The following is a 17,474-nucleotide window of genomic DNA, read 5'->3' as shown; positions in this document are numbered from 1 at the left end:
GCCTGGATTGGGGAGCATGCCTTATGAGAATAGGTTGAGTGAACTTGGCCTTTTCTCTTTGGAGCAACGGAGGATAAGAGGTGACCTGATAGAGGTGTACAAGATAATGAGAGGCATTGATCATGTGGATAGTCAGGGGCTTTTTCCCAGGGCTGAAATGGCTGGCATGACAGGGCGTAGTTTTAAGGTGCTTGGACGTAGGTACAGAGGAGATGTCGGGGTAGGTTTTTTTTTAACGCAGAGAGTGATGAGTGCGTGGAATGGCCTGCTAGCGGTGGTGGTGGAGGAGGAAACGATGGGATCTTTTAAGAGACTCCTGGATGGATACGTGGAGCTTAGAAAAATAGAGGGCTATGGGTAAGCCTAAGTAGTTCTAAGGTAAGGACAGGTTCGACACAGCTTTGTGGGCCGAAGGGCCTGTATTGTGCTGTAGGTTTTCTATGTTTCTAACTGCTGCATTCTTGTGTCTTAGTTCACTCTCATGAACATCAAGTCCCATTTGTCATAAATATCTGTTGTTAAATCAAAAACAGACAACATAATATCATGTAGTACAGAAAAGTTGTCATGGGAACACACAACAATTAGTGTGATTTTTTAAAATGTTATTTATTTAATTTAGAGATACAGCACAGAACAGCCCTTTCAGCCTAGAGTCCTGCACTACCCAACAGCCTAACTATTTCACCCCACCTGAAATAAACACCAATTTACAAAAGCAATTCATTTACTAAACAGTACATCATGTGGGAGAAAACTGGAGCACCTGGGGATATCCATGCGTTCACAGGGAGGACACATCGAGACTCCTTACAGACTGCATGGAAATTGAACTCCGAACTCCGAAGCCCTGAACTAAAAGTTAGTTAACTAAAATAGATAACGCTAACTGCTAGCTACTGTGGTGCCCATTAACATAGTCCTAGTCATACTTCATTAATCCCAGGGGAAATTGGGTTTCGTTACAGTTGCTCCATAAATAATAAATAGTAATAGAACCATAAATAGTTAAATAGTAATATGTAAATTATGCCAGTAAACTATGAAATAAGTCCAGGACCAGCCTGTTGGCTCAGGGTGTCTGACCCTCCAAGGGAGGAGTTGTAACGTTTGATGGCCGCAGGCAGGAATGACTTCCTATGACGCTCAGTGTTACATCTCGGTGTAATGAGTCCCTGGCTGAATATACTCCTGTGCCCACCCAGTACATTATGTAGTGGATGGGAGACATTGACCAAGATGGCATGCAACTTACACAGCATCCTCTTTTCAGACACCACCGTGAGAGAGTCCAGTTCCATCCCCACAACATCACTGGCCTTACGAATGAGTTCGTTGATTCTGTTGGTGTCTGCCACCCTCAGCCTGCTGCCACAGCACACAACAGCAAACATGATAGCACTGGCCACCACAGACTCATAGAGCATCCTCAGCATCGTCCAGCAGATGTTAAAAGACCTCAGTCTCCCCAGGAAATAGAGACAGCTCTGATCCTTCTTGTAGACAGCCTCAGTGTTCTTTGATCCAGTCCAGTTTATTGTCAATTCGTATTCCCAGGTATTTGTAATCCTCCACCATGTCCACACTGACCCCCTGGATGGAAACAGGGGTCACCGATACCTTAGCTCTCCTCAGGTCTACCACCAGCTCCTTAGTCTTTTTCACATTAAGCTGCAGATAATTCTGCTCACACCATGTGACAAAGTTTCCTACCATAAGCGGAATTGCTAGAGGATGAACAGGATTTCTGTTGGAAATGGGTAAATGCACTTCGGAAAATGTTAAAAATTCCTGTTATAGGATATATACGCGCCAAAAGCAGGTGTAACTTCTTTTCTTATTGAGTTTGTAGGTGAAAGAACTTCTGTCCATTTGGGAGAAAAATAGGAATAAGTTGCTGGAGAATGGCATTTCCTAATAACATCTCTGTAAAGAATATCAATACATTCCATATTAATTATTGTAATGAGAGCTGACATTCAGATACATATTCTCTGAGAGAGCTCAATACATTTGGCTCAGTTCACGCATGCTCTTTCTACATTAGCTGTCTTTCCACTCTACCGTTTCTCAGTATTTATCCCACTTCTTTCTGAAAGCTCCTGATGTATGTTTCCTCCCACGGATGCTACTCAACCCAGTGAATTCCTACTGTATATTGTTTGTTGCTCCAGATTCCACCATCTGCAGTCTCTTGTGTCTGTTCTGGATGCCAGTGTGGGTTGTGAGGACAATGCAAAGGCTTCAGTGATACAGGCAAGCTAATGGGCAGATACAAGGCAGATGGAACATAACATGGAAATATGTGAACATCTAATTTGGCAGAAAATACAAGAATATTGGAATATTTTATAGTAGTCAGAAACTAAAAGACTGTTGCATGGAAAAATCTGGCCATTCTTGTATACAGTTCACAGAAAGTTAACATAAATGTACAGCAAACAATCAGGAACACAAATGGTGGACATAATTAAAACATCTTGACTTTAGTGACATCTTGAATAACAAACCAGAGGTTTTTAGTTTTGACCATGTATGTGACAATGGTAAATGGCATCATCTTTCAGTTGTTTCCTAACTGCATCTTGGCCTTTGGCACGGTAGGTTTTATCTGGTGTACATTTCAAGAAAATGGCAATCTTGTCTATATTAAAATATATCAATTAGATTATTGCATAAATTCTTAGTTGGTCATTCAGATTTGAAGTATCTATGGATAAACTTTCTCCACAATGCTGCATGCATCTGAACTTGTGCCACAGTCTAAACTATAAAAATCAGTCACTAATGGGACTAATGTCAATATCTATTTCCATTGTAAAGCTTTCCAAAGTCTAATTTGTTAAACTCTACATTTGTTAACCTATGCTTGGATTGGCTTTATCAACATCATTTATCAAATACGCAGTATCTTATGTTGGTTGCATCACTCTTGGTGTTAATATTTTCTTCTTTATTCTGAAATTTGCCTAATTCAGCATATTATGTCTGACATCAATTTCAACTTGTATTTCTTTGTGTTCTTCTTTCATTCAGTAGCCTCAACGCCTTTACTTTTAATTCTTGAATTTTCTTTTGTCACCTTGGTTAGTGATGACTTTCCTCTATCATTTCACAATCAGAATCAGGTTTAATATCACTGTCATATATTGTGAAATTTTTTGTCTACTACAATGCCTAAATAATACAGAGAAAACATAAATTAATTTTATATATGTTAAATTAATTAAATAAGTAACGCAAAAATAGAAATAAAAAAAGTGGTGAGATAGTGTTCATGGGGTCAGCGTCCATTCAGAAATCAGTAGAGTCCACTGCTCTACTCTATGCCCATGACTGTGTGGCTAGGCATAGCTCAAATACCATCTATAAATTTGCTGACGATACAACCATTGTTGGTAGAATCTGAGGTGGTGATGAGATATGCCAACTATTGGAGTGGTAGTGCAGCAATAACCTTACACTCAATGTCAGTAAGACAAAAGAGTTGATTGTGGACTTCAGGAAGGGTAAGACGAAGGAACACATACCAATCCTCACAGAGGGATCAGAAGTGGAGAGAGTGAGCATTTTCAAGTTCCTCGATGTCAAGATCTCTGAGGACCTCACCTGGTCCCAAGATATCAGTGCAGTTATAAAGAAGGCAAGACAGTGACTATACTTCATTAGGAGGTTGAAGAGATTTGGTATGTCAACAAATGCACTCTATAACTTCTATAGATGCACCGTGGAGAGCATTCTGTCGGGCTGCATCGCTGTCAGGTATGGGGCCTACTGCACAGTACTGAGCTGCAGAGGGTTGTAAATTTAGTCGACTCCATCTTGGGCACTAGCCTACAAAGTACCCAGGACATCTTCAAGGAGCAGTGTCTCAGAAAGGCAGTGTCCATTATTAAGGACCTCCAGCACCCAGGGCATGCCCTTTTCTCACTGTTACCATCAGGTAAAAGACACGCACTCAGCGATTCAGAAACAGCTCCTTCCCTCTGCCATCTCATTTCTAAACGTACATTAAACCTATGAACACTACCGCACTTTTTTAATATACAGTATATTACTTGTTTTTTTGCACAACTTTTAATCTATTCAATATAAGTATACTGTAATTGATTTTCTTATTAATTATTATTTTATTGTTTTTTTTCTTCTATATATGTATTGCATTGAACTGCTGCTGCTAAGTTAACAAATTTCACAGCACATGCTGGTGATAGTAAACCTATTCTGATTCTGAGATGGCAGAGGGGAAGAAGCTGTTCCTGAATCATTGACAGTGTGCCATCAGGATTCTGGATCTCCTTTCTGATGGTAGCAAGGCATCACCTGGGTGATGGAGCCCTCAATGATGGATGCTGCCTTTTTGAGGCATGTCCTGGATACTATGGCAGCTAGTGCCCATGAAGGAGCTGACTGAGTTTACAACTCTCTGCAGTTTACTTCAATCCTATGCAGTAGCACCCCTCCCCAGACAGTGTTGTAGCTAGTTAAATACTCTCCATGGTACATTTGTAGAAATTTGCGAGTGTCCTTTGGTGACATACCAAATCTCCTCAAACTCTGAAGAGTGATGCAGCCTGTCAGAATGCTCTCCATGGTTTTTGAGTGTATTTGTTGACAAACTAAATCTCTTCAAACTCCTAATGAAATATAGTCGCTGTCTTGCCTTCTTTATAGCTGCATCAGTATGTCGGGTTCAAGTAAGACCCTCAGAGATCTTGACACACAGGAACTTGAAATTGCTCACTCTCTCCACTTCTGATCCCTCCATGAGGACTGGTGTATGTTCCCTCATCTTACTTTTCCTGAAGTCCACAATCAACTCTTTGGCCTTACTGACGTTGAGTGTAAGGTGGTTGTTGCGACACCACTCAACTAACTGGTATTTCTCGCTCCTGTACGCCCTTCTGAAACCATCTGAAATTCTGCCAGCTATAGTTGTTTCATCAGTAAATTGATAGATGGCATTTGAGCTAGGCCTAGTCATGTAGACATGGGTGTAGAGAGAGTAGAGCAGTGGGCTAAGCACACATACCTGATGTGCACCAGTGTTGATTGTCGGTGAGGAGATGTTATTTCTGATCCCCACAGATTGTGGTCTTCCACTTAGGAAGTCAAGGATCGAGTTTCAGAGGGAGGTACAATTTCTGGAATTTTTTGATCAGAACTGTAGGAATGATCATGTTAAACACTGAACTGTAGTCAATAAACAGCATCCTAATATAGGCATTTGTATTGTCCAGGTGATCTAAGGCCACGTGAAGAGCCAATGAGATCGAATCATTTGCATCAATCCTGGAATCATTCTTGTGAATCTTCTCTGAACCCTTTTCAATGTCAGTATATTCTTTGGGCTCCTTATTTTAGAAAGGATATACTCAGATTGGTGAGGGTTCAGAGAAGATTCACAAGAATGATTCCAGGGAATGAAAGGGTTACTGTAGGAGGAACATCTGGCAGCTATTGGGCTGTATTCCCTGGAGTTCAGGAGAATGAGGGGGGGATCTCATACAAACATTCTGAATGTTAAAAGGCCTGAACAGATTAGATATGGCAAAGTTAATTCCCATGGTAGGGGATTTTAGGGCAAGAGGGCACAACTTCAGGATTGAAGGACGTCCATTTAAAACTGAGATGCAGAGAAATTACTTTAGTCAGAGGGTGGTAAATCTGTGGAATCTGTTGCCACAAGTGGCTGTGGAGGGCAAGTCATTGGGTGCATTTAAGGCAGAGATAGCCAGGGCATCAAAGGGTGAAGGCAGGAGAGTGGAGATGACTGGAATAATTGGATCAGCCCATGACTGAATGGTGGAGCAGACTCGATGGGCCGAATGGCCTACTTCTGCTCCTACATCTTATGGTCTTATGGAATTGGCAGCAGACCTATTGTGGCGATAGGCAAATTGCTGTGGGTCCAGGTCTTTGTTGAGACGGGAGTTAATTCTAGCCATAATCAACCTCTCCAGAGCTCCCAGTCTCACATAAATTGAAGCTGATGCGAATGTATTCCATGCTCTGTGCATGATTTCACCCGTTGATATTTTATTATGCCTACAGCAACAGCACATGCTTTCCAAGCTGACAAGCGAGGAAACATCAAATGTGTAAGATGTCAATGCATGAGAATTATTCCAAACAGAAGATGCTGGGTGAGAACAAATAGAGAAATAGACCAGAATTACATTATTTGATCAACAAAGAGTGGACGTCAATATATGGGGTAGAAATAAATGTACAGCATAGTATTTACAATTCCTGAACTAGCCTAGCCCACAAATATCTTGTATAGAACTTTTCTTTGAAACTTTTTATAATTCTGAGCTCTTCATACCAGCTGATGTCTCATTTTTCTCTTTTCTAGAAAGAATGTCCCCAATTTAGTTAGTTTTATGAGGGACATTTGATGACCGTGGGCCTGTACTCACTGGCGTTTAGAAGAATGAGAGGAGATTTCATAAATCCTTTTGAATATTGAAAGGCTCAGATCGAGTGGATGTGGAGAGGGACTTTCTATAGTGAGGGAGTCTAGGTCCAGAGCGTACAGCCTAAGAATAGAGGGATATCACTTAGAACAGAGATGAGGAGGAATCTCTAAGCAGAAAGTGGTGAATCTGTGGAATTCATTGCATAGCCGGCTCTGACTCAAAGATTCAAAGTATGTGTACAGAACACAACTCTGAGATTTGTCCTCCCACAGGCAGCCACAAAACAAAGAAACACCATGGAACCCGTTCAAGGAAAACATCAAACACTTAACGTGTGAAAAAGGATTAAGATGCACAAGCAGCAAAAAGCGAGCGAACAATATAGAATGTCAAACATCAAACCAGGAGTTGAATATTCATCTTAGTTCAGTTCAGCACCTCAAGCCAACTGCAGGCTGCGTAGCCAGACTTCAACAAGGTACCCCAGTCCGCACCAATCACGACAATCAACCTCTCAAAAACAGCAAATAAAAGGTAACCAGAATCCAGAAACACATGCAACGTGAACCTCAAAGTCCCCCAAAACGAGTCCACAGCTACAAGCCTTGCCACTCAATCCTCGCAATGTGGAACAAAGTACTGCTGCATTTTCCTCTGACAGCAGCTAGTGAGAAAAAGACTATGACCGACCAAATGCAGGCAGATGGCGCCAAACACTTGCCTGCACTCTGTTCTCATCTTTGTTGACATCAACCCTCAGCCTTGCTTGATGCCTCAGAGAGAAGCAATTGAGTCAATCAGGGACTCACAAGCTGCATCCAGGCCATCAGACCGTACATTTCGCTTCAAATCTCACCAAACTCCCTCAGAGAGAGCAAAGCGCAGGAAAACACAATCAGTTCGAAAACATACCATAAAAATATAAATCATAGGTTCCAATCGCACATAGCTTAGTAGCAGAATCATATTTGAGATAAGTTAAAGCAGCTCATGAACTGCCTGCCAGACATCGCCAATGGTCTCATTGTCCGCTGGCACTGGTTGTGGAGGCCTAGTCATCCAATATAGTTAAAGCAGATGTGATAGGTTCTTGATTAGTCAGGGTGTCAAAAATTACAGGAAGAAGTTAGGAGAATGAGGTTGAGAGAGATAATAAATCAGCCATAATAGAATGGCAGTGCAGATTTGATGAGCCAAAGGGTAATTCAGCTTGTATGTCATCTGGTCTTTAACATTATCAAAACAGAAACAGATGCAGAGCTTAGTTAATTGCCAGATAATTAATGACAACTGAACTTATATAATTGCTTGAAATATATGGCCCAATTTGCTTTCCATATTGATATTTACAGTAACAATAAAGACCTTACCATAATCAGAAAGTGTGCAGACATGCGCAAAAGATAGTAACATGTCCAACATAGACACTGCATCAGACAGCTTATACAGGCAATGGATGTGTTTGTAGATTTTGGCCAGGAGTTTGCAAACCACCCTAAAGAAAGTCAAAAATGTTTCTTTAATGCCAACAATTAAAGATTTTCTAACCGAAGAGTCTGTGAAAAATGTGTAACATTAAGCACATTGATAGGGTCCTGACTTAAGTCAACTTAAACTGAATGAATAGATAATTTGCCGCCAGTTATTGAGCATCACAACGGTGCAGCAGGCAGTAGTAGAGCTGTCAGCTCACAGCTCCAGTGACTCACCCCTAATCTGACCTCCCTGTGCAAAGACTGTGCAAAGTTTGTACCACCTCCCTGAGACCACAAGGGCTTTGCCACTTAATAGAGATGAGGCTCAAGTCAAAAGCAGAGTAGCAGAAACAACTCAGTAAGGAACGATAACTTTACTAATAGACCATAAGGGGCCACAAAACAAGTGAGAACAGAAACCAAACACATCAGGCAACAAGGTAGATTTTAGGCAGGGAAAGTGAAAGCTCGAAGCCACTGGCTGAGTCCCAGTGGTTCAATGAGTGAACAAGTACTGTGGCTGAGAACAGGGGTTAATTAAATAGGCTACAGGTGATGAGTCTGGAACGAGCAGTAGGTGAATCCTTTTAGCTGGGTGAAGACTTGACAGGCTTGCTCTTGGTTCCACTTTCCCTTCCACATCCCTGACACATGTTCATTGGTAGGCTAATTGTAGGTGAGTGGAAGGACCTAAGGGGACTAGTTGGGCTTGTGGGCACAATTGTGTGTGATTAATGTAAATGGGCCTTTGATGTTTGTAGCTGATCATATGCGCTGAAGGGCCTATTTCTGTGCTGTACGAGTCTCATCATTGTATTTTTTTATGGTTTCCATGATGAGAGATATTGGCATTTTAAATAGTCACACTTTACAATCAATGAAACACTAGGGCAGCACAGTAGCGTAGTGGCTAGCATAACATTATTACAGCACTGGCGGACCAGGGTCAATCTCCGCCACTGCCTGAAAGGAGTTTGTACGTTCTCCCCATGACTGCATGGGTTTTGTCCGGATACTCTGGTTTAGTCCCACGTTCCAAAGATATTTAGTTAGTAGGTTAATTGGTCACATAAGTGTAACAGATGGCACGGGCTAGTTAGACCAGAAGGGCCTGTTACCATGCTGTATCTCTAAATAAAAAGAAATAAACAATCTGTTTTAAGAAGTAGAATTCACCACACTGGAGAAAAACTGGGAGCCCGTTTGTTCAACTGCAGATCCTACAAACAAGCATTTTCTGGATATCATTTCAGACCTAAGTATGGGCCAGAACACCCTTTGCCTTGTTTAGAATAGTGGTATGAGATGGGTTCTAGCTACATGAGGGCATGAACAATGCCTCAGATTAGTAGCACATCCAAAAAATTTCAAGCTGTTAGTGATACTAGGCTTTAACAATCCACTGAGATTGTCAGCCTCAAATTACAGGATCGGAGATCCTGCCCCATGGACAAGAGGGCCAACAACCGATCCATTGGTGAGGCCAAATTTGGAGTATTGTTTCAATTCTGTTCAGCTACCTACAGAAAAGATATCAATATGCTTGGAAAAGTCAGAGAAAATGTACAAGGATGTTGCCGGGATTTGAGGACCTGAGTTATAGGGAAAGTTGAATAGGTTAGGAATGAGGGAAGATTTGATCGAGGTATACAAAATTATGAGGGTTATAGTTAGGGTAAACTCAAGCAGGCTTTTTCCATGGAGGTTGAGTGAGATTAGAACTACATGAAATGTTTAAGGGGAACATGAGGGAGAACTTCTTCACTTAAAGGTTGGAGCGAGTGTGGAATGAGCTGGCAGAAGTAGTGGATGTGGTTTCAATTTCAACATTTAAGAAAAGCTTGGGTGAGTACGTGGATGGAAGGGGTATGGTCCAGGTGCTGGTTGATGAGACTTAGGCAGAGTAAGCTCAGCACAGATAATACAGACTAAAGGGACTGTTCCTGTGTTGCAGTGTTCTATGACTCTGTGGCTCTATAACTACAATCCATAACTGCCACCCAGTGACAAACTTTCATTCTTAGTTTAAGTAGTCTTGATCAAATGACCCTCAATAACAGAATATCCAAGGATTTTTTTTGAAGAATATGTTTTATGAATATTTGTAATCTCCTTACAGATAAGTCATGTGGTAAATTTCCCTCAAAGATTCTTGGCACCGTTCATTCATTTTAATTAGGTCGGCAGTGGTGAAGTTGTAGGTATTCTTCAGAACGGTGACCTGTACAGAAAAGCACAAATGAGACAAAGGGTCATGTCAGAGTGGGCATGAGGAAGACCAAGCCACTTATAAACGCCACACAGCCTGGTGCAGCTGACATAACAGTTAGTATAACACTTTTCAGTGCCAACAAATATAAGTTTGATTCCTGCTACTGTCTGTAAGGAGTTTATACGTTTTACCATATGTTTCGATGTACACGTGACAAATAAAGCTAATCTTTAAGTTAAAATGGCTAGATACTGCATAGCTGGACATCTCTTTGTTGGATCTTCGCCTGCCTCTGTGTCAACTGGATTTAACATGAAATGATTAATTCAGTTGTGACAAATGGGAACAGCCTTTTGGAATGGAAAATAACTGCTTCAAACACAAGCAGCTGCAGAAAATCTCAAAGCAATTCAGTCATATTCTGGACTGCATTCTCTATTGTACTGGAATATTACAAACACTGAGTAAGACTATTTGCAAAGGAATATTTACGAATGAGATTCTTTCATCCATATAATATTCCTGACCTGAGCCACTAACATATAGAATGTAGGGCAGAGCCTTAGCTCAGAATCAGAATCAGGTTTATTATCACCGACCTATGTCATGAAATATGTTGTTTTGCGCCAGCAGTACAATGCAAGACAAAAAAGTTACTCCAAACTGCAATACGAAATACAGTGGATTCTGGTTAAATGGGAACTACTTAAAACTGTTTGCTCGAAGCACAGTGTAGTGTCTAACAGCTGCACAAGCGCATGTGACTGACACTAGTTAGAAACTGTTCAGCAAAAGACTCCAGCCCCAAAGAAGCAGCACAATGTCTCAAATAAACTAAGGGAATCCTGGATAGTTTCTCGATGAGTTTTTGCTCTTCAAGAGTTGTCCCAAATAAGTGGCTGCCCCTGTAAACCGATGGCATAATTAACCAGAATCACTTGTATTTAAAAAATAAGGTGAAAATAGAGAGCAAGATAGTGAGTTAGTATTCTAATCACAAACAAGAGAGAATCTGCAGATGCTGGAAATCCAAGCAACACACACAAAATGCTGGAGGAACTCAGCAGGCCAGGCAGCATCTATGGAAAAGAGTACAGTCGATGCTGAGGAAGGGTCTTGGCCCAAACGGTCAACTATACCCTTTTCCATAGATGCTGCCTGGCCTGCTGAGTCCTTCCAGCATTTTCTGTGTGCAGAGTGAGTTGGTGTTCATGGGTTCATTGTCCATTCAGAATTCTGATGGGAGGAAGGGAAGAAGCTGTTCCTAAAATATTGAGTGTGTGTCTTCAGGCTCTTGTACCTTCTTCTTGATGGTAGCAATGAGAAGAGAGCATGTCCTAGAAAGTAAAGGTCCTTAAAGATGGATGTCAACCATCAAGATACCTGAATACCAGAAAAGGTATTTAGTCTGAAGCTCATTCTAGAAACACCACTTAACAGAATTCTGCAGTTTTCAGTGAACTGCTTTCGCTCACAATTGACTTCCAAACAACACTGAACTTTTTCTCAGTGTCCTACCCCAAAAAAATTCCTGAAAATGCAGGAGAATCTCCTTTTTGGCAAAGCAAAACTAGTCCTTGCAGAGCCTGCCCGGTTTTGACAAACAATTATGTCACTAGAAACAAGAGACTGCAGATGCTGTAGCCTAGAGCAATAAACACTCTGCTGGAGGAATTCCGTGGGTGGAACAGTATGTATGGGGGGGGGGGTGAAGGGAATTGTGCCTTTTCAGGCCATAACACTGCATCAGAACTGACTGGGGAGAGGGAAGATGGCCAATATAAAGATAGGGAGGATTTCGTTGAAATCTATTGAATATTAAAAGTGAATGTGGAGAGGATGTTTCCTATACTGGGGAGGTCTAGGACTAGAGGGCACAGACTCAGAATAGAGGGACAACCATTTAGAATAAAGATGAGGAGGAGTTTCTTTAGCCAAAGGGTGGTGAATCTGTGGAATTCATTGCCACAGACAGCTGTAGAGGCCAAATTGCTCAGCATATTTAAAGAAGATTGATGGGTTCTTGATTAGTAAGGGCATCAAAGGTTAAGACCATAAGTCATAGAAGCAGAATTAGGCCATTTTGGCCCATCAAGTCTGCGCCGCCACTCAGTCATGGTTGATCCTTTTTTCACCCTCCTGAAATGCCAATTATTTACTCTTTTCCATAGATGCTGCCTGGCCTGCTAAGTTCCTCCAGCATTCTGTGTGTGTTGGTCAGAAGAAGGGGTTGGGAAGGGGCAGTGAAAAACACAGGAGAGAAGGGTTACCTGAAATCCAAAAGTTCAGCATTCATACCATTGTGTTACAGACCAACCAGACAAAGAAAAAGGTATTGTTCCTCTAGTTTGCATTGGGGCCCCATCCTGGCAATGATGAAGGCTGCAAGTGGACAGGTTGATGTGGGAATGGGAAGGAGAATTGTAATGCAATTTACGGTTTAAGCTGGTGCTACTGAAGATGTGTGACAGCTTGCTGATTAATCATAAGGCAACAGAATCAACTAAAAACATTAGTTATAACATCTTTTCCAAAGCAAAATGTGGTAAACTATTGCCGCAGTAAGTGAGAAGGCAGGCGGAGGTGAGGCTGGTTCCAGGGATGAGCTGTGCTGGGGCATTGCAAGGCGCAACGTGTTTGAGCCAGAGTAGAAGAGAGTTCGTATCGCTACTGGAGATGAAGTGAGTGATTTGGAGAAGAGTTTTGACGCCCAACCATCTAACTCAGGTGCAAGGTTGGATCACTCTAAGCACCAAGCCAATTTGCTGAGATACAGAACGGCTATGGGTTGGGTGGTCCAGGTGTGTCGCTGTGCCTAGATATGGGTACTGGAGAGTGGCACTTCTCGGTGCTTAAACAATTTAAACATTGGCCCAGATAGATTGGAAGCCCAAATGTCAGGTACGGAGGCAAGGGTCAGCTGATTTACTTGCTCTCCTGCGTACGTTTATTCCTTTCATTGTGGCACCAAGACTGCGAACTGATCTGGCCACTGTGCATTTCTGCCCCCCAGCTGCTCCACCAGTGGACCTGGGACTCAGTCTGGTTTGGGATGGTTTGCTTCTATTGTTTGCATGATGTGTACATTTTTTTTCTCTCTCTTTCTCTCTGCAGTGGTTTTTTAGCCTTTTCTTAGTTGGACTATTTGAGTTTCTTGCTTTGTTGCTGCCTGTAAGCAAACAAATTTCAAGGTATAAAATATGTACATTCTTGGATAATAAATGTGCTTTGAATCTTTGAATAAAACTGAGAGGTTGGAATAGCCACTGCAGATAGAGTATAGGTGCTCTGTCCCAGAAAGGCAGTGTCCATGATTAAGGACCTCCAGCACCCAGGGCATGCCCTTTTCTCACTGTTACCATCAGGTAGGAGTAAAGAAGCCTGAAGGCACACACTCAGCGATTCAGGAACAGCTTCTTCCCCTCTGTCATCCGATTCCTAAATGGACTTTGAAGCTTTGGACACTACCTCACTTTTTTTAATATACAGTATTACTGTTTTTGCAGATTTTAAAAAATCTATTCAATATATGTAATTGATTTACTTGTTTATATATTATTGTTTTATTTTATTTATTATAATTTTTTTTCTCTGCTAGATTACGTATTGCACTGAACTGCTGCTGCTAAGTTAACAAATTTCACGTCACATGCCAGTGACAATGAACCTGATTCTGATCTCACTGGCGTGCAGGAGGCCACATCAGGGACACCTAATTCATCAGGTGAAGTCGGAGGAGCTGCATACAAGTTTTTGTCTTACTTGGAAGTATAGTTTACATTACCATCTGGCTTCTTCCCTTTTCCTTGCCAGTCCTGATGAAGGGTCTCAGCCCATAATGTTGACTGTTTATTCCCCTCTATGGATGTTGCCTAATCTGCTGAGTTCCTCCAGCACTTCGTATGTATTACTCTGGATTTCCACCACCTACAGAATCTCATGTGTTGATAGTTTAGGGTACTGGATGGTTGTGAGGGATAAGGTGTAAGAAGAAGTGTTGCAGGGGAAAGCACCAGATGTCAGAGAGGTGGAAAGGGAGGGATGAGCTGCTCAGTGAGTCTTGAAGGGCAACCATGTTCATGTTGAATTCAACTTCAACCAGGTATAAGTGCCATGAAAGGTAGCTTTCTGCAACAGCAACACAGTACATTACAAACATAAACAAACACTTACATTTACTTAAATGATGCATATAGCACCTTACACAACAAGGTAAACATAACAACATTAGTGCAAGTTGAAGAAAATATAGTCTGAGTTACAAATAAGGATTTTCAGGTTGGTTCAAGAACCTGATGACAGTGGGAAAGAAGCTGTTGTTGAATCTTGAGATGTGAGTCTTCAGACTCTTGATGGCAGCTATAAAGCAAACACAAAACTGGGATGGTACAGATCCTTAGTGGATCCGAATGGATGATAACTTCCTGAGATGTCACCTTTTGTAGATGTCCTTAGTGAGTAGAGCTGTATACATGATGGAATTGGCTGTCCATCACATTCTGCAGCCTCTTGCATTCCTCTTCACTGCAGTTCCATAAAAGGCCATCATGCAACAAGGCAGAATGATTTCATTGTCAGTCTTCGATGACAAAATCCCACAAGCGACTTTAAGTGAGGACAACTTCTGACCGCAAGTTCCTACAAAGGATTGTGAAGGCTGCTGAGAAGACAAGTGGGGTCCCTCTTCCACCTATTAGAGATATTTATAAGCAGGACCGCATACAGAAGGCCCTTGGCATTGTCAGTGATCCCTCCAATCTGTCCAACAATCTCTTTGACCCCCTATCATCTCGCAGGAGGTACTGTAGCATTAGGTCAAGAACTGTTAGGATAGGAAACAGCTTCTACCCCCAGGCTGGGAGATTACTGAACTACCGGGCTCCAACCCAAGTCTCTTCATGTGTAAAGCACCAATAGCATTATACTGTTTACTTTTTAAATTGTAACTTTACTTTCTAAATAATTATCTGTGAATTTACTTTTGTTAATATTGCTTTATAGGTTATGTGTGTGAGTTACTATATGTACTGTGTTGTGCATCTTGGTCGGGAGGAATGTTGTTTCGTTTGATGGTATACATATACATAGATATTAATGAAGAGGATGAGCTGGAGCTTTTGGAAAACATCAAGTTGGATAAGTCACCGGGACAAAACGAGATGTACCCCAGGCTACTGTGGGAGGCGAGGGAGGAGATTGCTGAGCCTCTGGTGATGATCTTTGCATCATCAATGAGGACGGGAGAGGTTCCGGAGGATTGGAGGGTTGCGGATGTTGTTCCATTATTCATGAAAGGGAGCAGAGATAGCCCAGGAAATTATAAACCAGTGAGTCTTACTTCAGTGGTTGGTAAGTTGAGGAGGAAGATCCTGAGAGGCAGGATTTATGAACATTTGGAGAGGCATAATATGATTAGGAATAGTCAGCGTGGCTTTGTCAAAGGCAGGTTGTGCCTTATGAGCCTGATTGAATTTTTTGAGAATGTGACTAAACATACTGATGTTTAGAGCAGTAGATGTAGTGTATATGGATTTCTGCAAGGCATTTGACAAGGTACCCCATACAAGGCTTATTGAGAAAGTAAGGAGGCATGGGATCCAAGGGGACATTGCTTTGTGGATCCAGAACTGGCTTGCCCACAGAAGGCAAACAGTGGTTGCAGATGGGTCATATTCTACATGGAGGCCGGTGACCAGTGGTGTGCCTCAGGGATCTGTTCTAGGACCCCGACTCTTTGTGATTTTTATAAATGATCGGGATAAGGAAGTGGAGGGATGGGTTAGCAAATTTGCTGATGACACAAAGGTTGGGGGTGTTGTGGATAGTGTGGAGGGTTGTCAGAGGCTACAGCAGGACATTGATAGGATGCAAGACAGGGCTGAGAAGTGGCAGATGGAGTTCAATCAAGATAAGTGTGAGGTGGTTCATTTTGGTAGGTCAAATAAGATGGCAGAAAATAGCATTAATGGCAAGACTCTTGGCAGTGTGGAGGATCAGAGGGATCTTGGGGTCTGAGTCCATAGGACACTCAAAGCTGCTACGCAAGTTGACTCTGTGGTTAAGAAGGCATACGGAGCATTGGCCTTCATCGATCATGGGATTGAGTTTAAGAGCCGAGATGTAATGTTGCAGCTATATAGGACCCTGGTCAGATCCCACTTGGGAGTACTGTGCTCAATTCTGGTTGCCTCACTGCAGCAAGGACATGGAAACCACAGAAAGGGTACAGAGGAGATTTACAAGGATGTTGCCTGGATTGGGGAGCATGCCTTATGAGAACAGGTTGAGTGAACTCGGCCTTTTCTCCTTGGAGCGACGGAAGATGAGAGGTGACCTGATAGAGGTGTACAAGATAATGAGAAGCATTGATCACGTGGATAGTCAGAGGCTTTTTCCCAGGGCTAAAATGGCTGGCATGAGAGGGCATAGTTTTAGAGGAAAACATTAGGAAGGAAATGGTGATGAGTAGACTGATGGGACTGAAGGCTAACAAATCCCCAGGTCCAGATGGTCTGCATCCTAGGGTACTAAAGGAGGTGGCTCTGGAAATTGCGGATGCATTAGTGATCATTTTCCAATGTTCCTTAGATTCAGGGTCAGTTCCTGAGGATTGGCGAATGGCTAATGTTATCCCACTTTTTAAGAAAGGAGGGAGGGAGAAAACAGAGAACTATTGCCCTGTTAGCCTAACATCAGTAGTGGGGAAGATGCTAGAGTCCATTATTAAAGATGAAATAGCGGCCTATCTTGATAGCAGTGATAGGACTGGGCCGAGCCAGCATGGATTTACCAAGGGCAAATCATGCTTGACTAATCTATTAGGAGTTTTTCGAGGATATAACCAGGAAGATAGACGCGGGAGATCCAGTGGATGTGGTGTACCTTGACTTTCAGGAGGCATTCGATAAGGTACCACATAGGAGATTGGTGGGTAAAATCAAAGCTCATGGCATTGGGGGGAGGATATTGACATGGATAGAAAACTGGTTGGCAGATAGAAAGCAAAGGGTAGCAGTGAATGGGTGTTTCTCAGAATGGCAGGTGGTGACTAGTGGGGTGCCACAGGGCTCGGTATTGGGACCACAGCTGTTTACGATTTACGTCAATCATTTAGAGGAAGGCATTGTGAATAACATCAGCAAGTTTGCTGATGATACTAAGCTGGGTGGCAGTGTGACATGTGATGAGGATGTTAGGAGAATTCAAGGTGACTTGGATAGGCTGGGGGAGTGGGCAGAAACTTGGCAGATGGCGTTTAATGTGAATAAGTGTGAGGTTATTCACTTTGGGAGCAAGAACAGGAAGGCAGATTATTATCTGAATGGTGTGGAGTTAGGTAAGGGAGAAATACAAAGAGATCTAGGA

The 17,474-nt window shown here is 42.2% G+C and overlaps 1 protein-coding gene across 1 annotated transcript in view; it reads right to left on the bottom strand.

Annotated features, from left to right (window-relative positions):
• Nucleotides 1-17,474, bottom strand: part of msh4 (mutS homolog 4) — a 249,548-nt gene that overhangs the window by 36,162 nt on the left and 195,912 nt on the right. The window contains exons 12-13 of the mRNA XM_072274791.1: nucleotides 10,015-10,118; nucleotides 7,793-7,917 (exon numbers count right to left, since the gene is read on the bottom strand). Of these exons, the coding sequence (XP_072130892.1) occupies nucleotides 7,793-7,917; nucleotides 10,015-10,118 (229 nt within the window). The remainder of the gene's footprint in view (nucleotides 1-7,792; nucleotides 7,918-10,014; nucleotides 10,119-17,474) is intronic.

The sequence above is a fragment of the Mobula birostris genome, chromosome 12, assembly GCF_030028105.1.
Source record: "Mobula birostris isolate sMobBir1 chromosome 12, sMobBir1.hap1, whole genome shotgun sequence".
Taxonomy (NCBI): domain Eukaryota; kingdom Metazoa; phylum Chordata; class Chondrichthyes; order Myliobatiformes; family Myliobatidae; genus Mobula; species Mobula birostris.
Note: the sequence above shows the minus strand (reverse complement) of the source record. Positions and strands in the feature narration are given on the sequence as shown.